At 34.6% G+C, this 8679-nt stretch overlaps 1 protein-coding gene across 2 annotated transcripts; it reads left to right on the forward strand.

The window, feature by feature from the left end:
* Positions 1-2310: 2310 nt before the first annotated feature.
* Positions 2311-5087, forward strand: LOC149570412 (WAT1-related protein At5g47470-like). Of its 2 annotated transcripts, none has more exons than XM_089823068.1 (7): positions 2311-2658; positions 2956-3018; positions 3111-3227; positions 3601-3856; positions 4124-4285; positions 4394-4545; positions 4820-5087. In XM_089823068.1, the coding sequence occupies exons 1-7, from the start codon at positions 2456-2458 to the stop codon at positions 4953-4955; spliced, it is 1089 nt and encodes a 362-aa protein (XP_089679194.1). In that variant the 5' UTR covers positions 2311-2455; the 3' UTR covers positions 4956-5087. The 2 variants fall into 2 exon arrangements, with proteins under 2 accessions (XP_089679194.1, XP_089679195.1); XM_089823069.1 differs by having other exon boundaries at positions 2416-2658; positions 2956-2971.
* The last annotated feature ends 3592 nt before the right edge of the window (positions 5088-8679 follow it).

Below are 8679 nucleotides of genomic sequence, written 5' to 3' on the forward strand. Positions count from 1 at the left end.
CATAAACACTTCTCTATGTTCCTCGGTGCAAGTTTCAAGATTGTCTTCTTCTGCAATGTTCTTAGATGTCTTGGTTACAAGCCAATATCCTAGACACATGCACAAGAGATGAGTTTTCATTTTATCCTTCCAACTGTCGTAGTTTGTGCCATCAAATATAGGAGTTTCTTTCTTGAATAGATTCGCCATGGATCTCCTAGAGTTGTTAAACTTCCCTTCAAGGACCTGATGCTCTGATACCATTTGTTAGAAATAGTAGTCCACTAGTATAATTGAGGGGGGAAGAATTAGTTATTTATCAATCTTAATTAATTAACCAAAGAAAACAACAACCATAAGAAATGTGCATACACAAATACACCAGATATGCTGACTAGGGAAACCCTTGATCAAAAGGAAAAACCTGGTGGGAATGATGCCCACAAAATAATGTACTAATCTAAATATTCCTTGTTAGAGGATGGACCCTATTAGGAGTCTATTACAATACTTAGTACAAAGAGTCGCTGTTAGGAGACTTTGAATCACTGTTAGAAGATTCCACCCTGTTAGGAGTTGTGGAAGGCAACTGAACCCATTGTCCAAACAACTTCAGGATCAGATCAATGAACCCACTGTCCAATTGATCTTGGTACCATTCCTTTTAGAATAATAGATGTGGAACAATCTCTTATCTCTTCCTTTGTCTAGTATGTCGGACTTCTTTACCCTCAAATCATGCAATCAGATCTGGAACTCAGCAACAATAACCCTTAAGGTCACTTACACGCATTAGCAGATTACTCTGCTCTTCTACTTCACAATTTGCAAGTCTCCTCTGCTCATGTTGTGTAAAACTCAGAAAACATCTTTCCTTTATACCACACTCAATATTAATTACTTGAGTCGGCTCCATACACTTAACATTAATTCCTTGAGTCAACTCCATGAAATATACATTTAATTAATGTTGTTGACTCACAATTATACACAAACTTTCACACATTCGACTTTCGTACCTATGCACTTGCTGACATCATCAGTGGTTAGTATACTTCCTCCAATTAACTGTGTAACCCTTCATTCCAAACACAATGAGCTACATCGATCATACAATAGAAACTATTTTTCCCATGCTCTATTTCCCTATGGTTCTCTGTAAATCATTAATATCTTCCGCACACAGTTGACTCAGGTTCTGCGCACTCACCCATATGTCAAATACATGTTGTAGTATATGTTGGTAATTGCACATAGACAAATACGCAATGTGATGTCTTTAACACATGAATTTCAGTCTGCTGCTCTATCAGTCTTTTGCAAACTTATTGCTATGTTGTCATCAATGACAGACACAGTCATAACAATGTTCTGCAATGCTCCCCCATAGCATCAACATTCATGCTAACATAGAGACTCCAAAATACATGCAAATTTCTACCAGACAAAACACAAAATTAATTTAGATACAAAATTTTGACAATGCAAATATTCAATCCATAATCGTATACCCCTCGACCTCAAACCATAAAAAAAAATGATACCCTAATCCAACTAACCCCAAAATCCATCACCAATCTAACAAAAGAATCACATCTCAAGATATTACCAAATGTTGACTAAATTTCATTCCCCCATAACCCCAAAAAATTACACAGATCTTCAAACTCATTCTTCTATCAATCTCTTTTACCCGTCCCAAATTATCATCTCACATACTTTTTCCAAACATCTCTTTCATCAACCCTTCACTTAGTCCCCATACGCTGTCCCTCTAACTTGCCTTACACTCCATTTTCCTTTTAACAACATCATGGGGAGAAGCCAACATAGCAATTATTCAAGCTCACAATAACATCCAATGAACATAACACTACCAATGTAATCCACCTAAAGATGCTATGTAAAATCACATATTCTCAACTTACCATATAAACAAACTCTGAATCCACAATGTAAAATTATAATATCAACTAGCCCTTATTTATTGTCATAAATATATTTTCTCATATCTATGTTTTAAGTAACTTAGTACGTATACTAACTATACCCATTGTTGACTTCTATTTTTTATGGGTTTCCAAGGAATTTAAACGCTGCTCACACAACCACTGAGGGTGCTGGGCTCCATTAAGAAAACTTGACAAGCGTTGTGGATTTTGCTTGTGCAGCATTCTTTAAGGATGTGTAAATTGCAAGCGAGCTCAAAGGATCTGTGACACAAGTCTTCTCTTTCTCTACAAGACAGTATCTTTTAAGTTCAATGCATCACTTTTCGTCTTGAATAACCGCTTTTTTTTCAATTAAAAAACACAAAGGAAGAGCTTGCTTGCAAGGCATCCACTATAGAGTTGCTAACCTTCCTAGTTTACTGTTCAATTAATGAAAACGAAGCTATTTTGACAAAACCACATATATATAGAGAGAGAGAGAGCACGCTTGTGGAAGGGTGAAAGATAACATTCCAAAAGCAAAAATGTACACCAAGGAAGACTCTTCTCTTAGCTTAGAGGACATAGCCATTTACGCCTCCTTAGTGGGTTCTCAGATTTCTTTTGCTGTGATTGGTGTTCTCATGGGAAATGAATTGGCAAAGGGTACAAATCCCCTTACTTTTGTGGCTTACTCCAGTGCCTTTGGGGGCTTGGTACTCAGCCCTTTTGCCTTCTTCTTTGAAAAGTATGTAGTCCGCTGAATCATAATCTATTTGATCATAGACTTGAAGAAATTGTAATATATATGAATTTGGGAAATGGGGAAATCAATGAAGTCCTGTGATATTGTAATCTTCTTTCTTGCATTGTGTAAATGGGGGAGTTCAAACTTGAATTAAACATCAAAACTGTCTCAAAAGCACACATTACAATGTGTGAAGCAGTTTGTTCATCTTGGTCTGAAATATTTCAGAACATGATTGGATACTTCAGGGAATGTTATAAACTTAAATTTGTTCAAATTTGCTGTTGGAGAATGCAGGAAAAAATTGCCCAAGGTGAGTTTCTCTCTGTTGGTTCAAGTGCTTGCACTCTCCCTCGGCGGGTGAGTTGATTTGTAGCTAAATTTTTTGATGTAATTGATAATAACGAAGCCAAAAATCAGAATTTTAATGCTCTCTCTGTCTCTTATTCAAGAGTTTGTGCATTTCAAGCTTTGTTATTGATGGGATTGAAGGAAACATCTCCTTCCTTCTCTTCAGCAATGCCCAACTTGGCACCTGCAATTATTTTCATCATGGCGTGGGCCTTTGGGTGAGTACTCTGTACTTCTTGAAATATTGGATTCAGTTATTTTTTCTTTTTGGGATCGACCGTGTAACAGTTTTTTCACATCAGTTTTTTTTGGATCATATCATATGATCCATCATCAGAATGTTTTTAAGGGATGTTTTCTACTTCATCTTGATGATGGATCATGTAGCATGATCTTTGCTCTCCTACATCATCAATGATGGGTCATGTAGCATGATCTAAAATGTCGATGCTAAAAACTGTTACACAATTGATGTGATAGAAAAATAACATCAATATAGATTGTGGAAATCTGATTGACTTAATACTGAATTATATCTTATACCCAGAGTTTTTTTGGTTTAATAAGTACAGTACTTTTCTCTCTTTGCAGCATGGAGAAAGTAGATATGAAGTGTGCTCACAGCCAATTCAAGATTGCGGGCACAGTGATTTGTGTGTGTGGAGCCATGGCCATGAGCTTCCTGCAAGGTCCTGCTTTAAACCAGCTCTGGCCTTCACCAAATTACCCTCATCCACAAAACATTATCCCTAACTTTCTACATGAGGGGAATTCAAACAAAACTATTACAGGATGCATTTACCTCTTAACAGCTGTGACAATCATGTCATCTGCCATGATAGTACAGGTCCTAACTGATCCTTTTCTTTTTCTTTTTAGCTTTTTTTCTCGGCTTGTAAGAAGTTTTGCTCACATTTATGAATCCCTTTGTTATAATAATTGTACCATTAAGCCCCATTGGGTAGATGAGTTCGCAACTGATCTCACCCATGGGGGACTAGTCTTGCCCTAACTTGGCCGCTGGTCATCGTTGGACTAGATCGAAGGGACACCCATGTAATTTAAAAAAAACAATTGTACCATTGAGTTTTGACTAAATCTATTGAGCATGCAGGCTGAGACATTGAAAAAGTATCCAGCCCCATTGTCACTGACAGCAATCACATTACTTCTTGGCTCCATCCAAACTGCTGTCTTGATATTGAGTTTAGACAAGGGTTTTGTTTCATCATCATGGCTTTTGGATTGGAGTGGGGTTGTGACTCTTATTTTTGGGGTGAGTGGAATGTATGATTTTTCTGGAGTTGTTATGTTTTGATCAACTGAGTCGCTTCCCTTGAAATGTTTTGTGTAGAATGCTAATCTGGAGGAGTCACTTGTGCAGGGAATCTTTTGCAATGCAATAGCATTTACTTTGCAGTTATGGTGCATTCAGAAAAGAGGGCCTGTATTTGTGGCAACATTCAACCCTGTCTCTACTGTTTGCTCTGCTATTTTGTCATCCTTCTTCTTGGGTGAAACCTTGCATTTAGGAAGGTGGGTCTTACCTTTATAATAAAGTTTGAATTGTATACTTTTTGGATTGTTTTTGAAATATTTATTGTTTGGATTGTATAATGGTTATTTTCAGCAACATTTTAGATCATATTAGACAATCTATCATCAGGATAGAGACTTTTAGAAAAGAAGATGTTTTACACAATTGAATCTACAATTTAAACGAACTAACTTTAATATATTGTAACATTTATATAATGACTACCCGAAATATTTGTTTAACACCCTGGTAGTGGTTTAATGTTGTGAACAGTGTAATAGGTGTGCTGCTAATATTTGGCGGTTTGTACTTGGTTCTATGGGGTAAAAGAAAAGATGCCGATGAAGAAGAGCAGTTGAACAGTTGTGAGCAAGTAACAATAGATATAAAAAGACCATTACTGCATTGATATTCAGAGAATGGTGCAAACAAAGAGATTTATTGTGCAAGAGCTTCAAAACTACCATGTACTCACTGTATATGTAAGCCATTTGGCAGATGGATCGAATATAAAACTACATCACGTTCCCTTGCCAGAAAAGCAGAGATATTCCATGTTTTTATATCTCATACATTTGCCATTTGTTTGCAAATATACAAGCTCGGTACTTTTGTCTCATAAGTGGCCTAAGTTGGACATCCGGCCTTACATATAAGAAAATGTTGACACGAGAGTACTTACATGATCAATCCAAAGTATTCACCCTAATCCACGTCTTAATGTTTTAAAATTAAAATCATCAAAATAAGAGTAATGTTAAAAAAATGAAGTTAAAGAATTTAATTGAATCTTTTTTAAATAATAATTAATTTAAATATTTAGATGTATGACGTGTCCAAACAAGTGTTCTTTTAAAGTGATTAGGGAAATTTTAAAAAAATGAAGTTAAAGAATTTAATTGAATCTTTTTTTAAATAATAATTAATTTAAATATTTAGATGTATGACGTGTCCAAACAAGTGTTCTTTTAAAGTGATTAGGGAAATTTTCAGTTTTCATGTTAAAGTATCTAACAAATTAATTTAAATATTTAGATGTATGACGTGTCCAAACAAGTGTTCTTTTAAAGTGATTAGGGAAATTTTCAGTTTTCATGTTAAAGTATCTAACAAAATTGAGAACAAGTTGTTATTAGAGGAAATATTTTTGTCAGAGTAGCTAACAAATTTGAGAACAAATTTTTATTATTGGAAATATTTTTGTCAACAGAAAAATTATAAATTTTCTAATGAGACTTTATTCGTATAATTAATTCTGAATGATATCTATAGAGATGGTTATTCATCCAACACAACGGCAAATCAAACCTTTCAAATGTTTTTACTTACCATCTTACTATTATCTAATGATAGTTGTTATTCCTCTATAGATATTATAAAATATATTCTAATAATTTAATAAATTTGTAAATATTAATTTCAAATTATTGCTTACCAAGGTAGTGCCATGTTGTGATGGTTATGTTGTTATATTCATGTGCATGTCTTTGTCATCAAGGTTCAAATCCTATGGGGATGAGTTCCCCCATTTGCGACCTCTGATGAGTTTGAACATTCATAATAACTCAATGGTAAATATTATGATTTTAACATTCTAAATGATTAATTGTCACCAAACCTAAGCTTATAAGTCTAAAGATAATTTATGAGATGTGACACATCTCTTAAGTCAAGGGATTAACCAATGGTCAAGGTATGGTTCCAATGGAGGAGGTTGTCATGACATTGACAAGATATGGCATCTCTCCTCATTATTTCCAATACTTAACATTAAAAAGGTAGGCAATATATGGTGTGAGAGTGGGGAAAAGCCTTTGCATGACCCTAATAAAGGGAATGCTTGAAAGGAATATTAAAGAGCCAAGTAGGAAGGGAGATAGGAAATAGACCATGGACCTATGTGCTAAGAATAAGGCATCTCAACTTTTTTCTTAGCAATGATTATTCAATTATTAATGTTGATATTGTGATGATAGTTTCCCTATATAATTAAATTGTTTTTTATGAAAATTAGCTACAAAACACGGGTTTTATCCCTTACAAAACCATAGCTGATATGTGTCAATACATAATCCATACGTATCAATAGAGATCATCAACACATTAATAATTTGGGTGTTGGTTATTACAAGGATAGGCCATAAACCAACAAACTATCAAAAAGCTAATAGCCCACCTCAAGATTGGGAAGGAAAATTGCACACAAGATGGGGGAGAGAATCAGAGGATTTTAAAAAAAATGTCATTGGACCACCAGCTAGATGATACTATCATTATGATCCCCACAAAAAGGGGGAGAAACCATAGAAAATATTTGAAAACATATCAACACAAGGTGTAGAGTACTGATAAATTTGTACATTCAAAGTGAAGAGATTTCCACAATCCATGTAATAAAGATAATGCAATTTCTGGATTCGATTGTGTAAGAGTTTTTTGAATCACACTTTGTGATCCATCATCAAGATGAGAAGAGAGTTGAAAGAACAAAAATTATATACTATTATAGACCAATTAAAGATTTGATTAGAGGAGCAATGGACAAAGAAGAGTCCACATGGCCAAAGGGCGTTGCACTAGAAACAATAAGAGTAGGATCCATAGGAACTATAGAGTCCATATTTATAGAAAAATCTTCATCTATATGGGAGTCATCATCATCTTTTCATGCATCATTAGAGGAAGATTAGAAAACCTAGACAATCAAATGTTCCTCACTAGCATCCTTCCACTAAGTGGAAATTTCTTTACGTTGCAAGAGGGAACAATCAATTGTTAGATAGCTAGTAGATAAATATTGGCAACAATGAAAGGGGAGGCCCTCATAATCCATTTACTGAGTCCATGGCCTATCCCAACCATGAGAACCACATCACCTAAACAAGTTGTGGAGATGTCCATGCTAACCAAAATGTGAGAAAAGGTAAAGAGACCCATAGTGGTTGTTGACTTGTCCACCTGTATAAACTAGCCAATAGAGTTATTGATGGCCTCAAAAAAATAATTCTTTAAAAAATGAAGGTGAAGATTGGGAAGATGAACCCACATTGAATACACATATATTGGTTAAGTAAGAGGGTTAAAGGAGATTATTTAGGGTTTGGAAAAATAGAGTGAGTCTCCCAAGACCATGGCTCACTCTAAAACATTATATCTCAATCATGGGAAGAAGTAGTAGTAATAAAAAACCCTTATCATAAAAGAAAATATTAATGTTACAAAAAACTAGAGATCTTCAAGAATCCATTACCCAATGTTGAAGACTTGAAAGAGAAGGAGATAAACTAGCAAAACTACAAACCAACCACATTGTTGGTAGAAGTCTTCATTATCCACCACATCTAGGCTCTAGACTACCACCAAAAATCTCTTTTAATAGGAAAGCGGTCGAGCTTTCGCCTTTAGGTAATAGTAATAGAAGATTTAGTAGCAAAAAGATAACTCCAACCACCATTAGCAGATTTTATTTATTTATTTATTTATTTTTATTTTTATTTATTTATTTTATTTTTCACTGGATTATTATACCTAGTACTAGGTATTCGAGAAGAGTTCTAAGTGAGCTTATCATCAGTAGAAACCCTTGTATCAAATGAATTTTCTTAACTAAAAAGGATAAAACTAATATTTGATTTCAATTAGATATGAAAGTAATATTTCAACTAAACTACCAAACATAGCATCTTAAAAATTCATTTCATGAGATATTAACTGAAATAACTACCAACTGGAATAATTTCTTTCTATCATCTTTATATAAAAGGAGTTTCAATTATTACCATTCATACTAAGATACAAGAGGAAGTAAATGCATAGCAAGGATAGAGTAAAAACATACAAAAGTAACTGAAGAGTGTTGAACTGGTTGTGCAAGCCTCAGCTTTCGGTTAAGAGGAGAAGCATTAGCTTAGGTAACCTCCCAACCATGGACCATATCAATCCCCACACAATATTTTGAAAAGAAAGGCCCTCCCTACCCTAGGGCTAGGCTTGGGGCACTAACTAATGTTGGTGTTTTTCAACTACTGAACAACAAAAGCTCAATACCAAGATAATAATACTCACAAATCTAGGGACTAGCTACTTCCCATTAAAAATTATGTATGCATATTATTTGGATCCAACTTCAACAA

This window comes from Cupressus sempervirens, chromosome 3, assembly GCF_028749045.1.
Source record: "Cupressus sempervirens isolate cs-2001-9-10 chromosome 3, ASM2874904v1, whole genome shotgun sequence".
Taxonomy (NCBI): domain Eukaryota; kingdom Viridiplantae; phylum Streptophyta; class Pinopsida; order Cupressales; family Cupressaceae; genus Cupressus; species Cupressus sempervirens.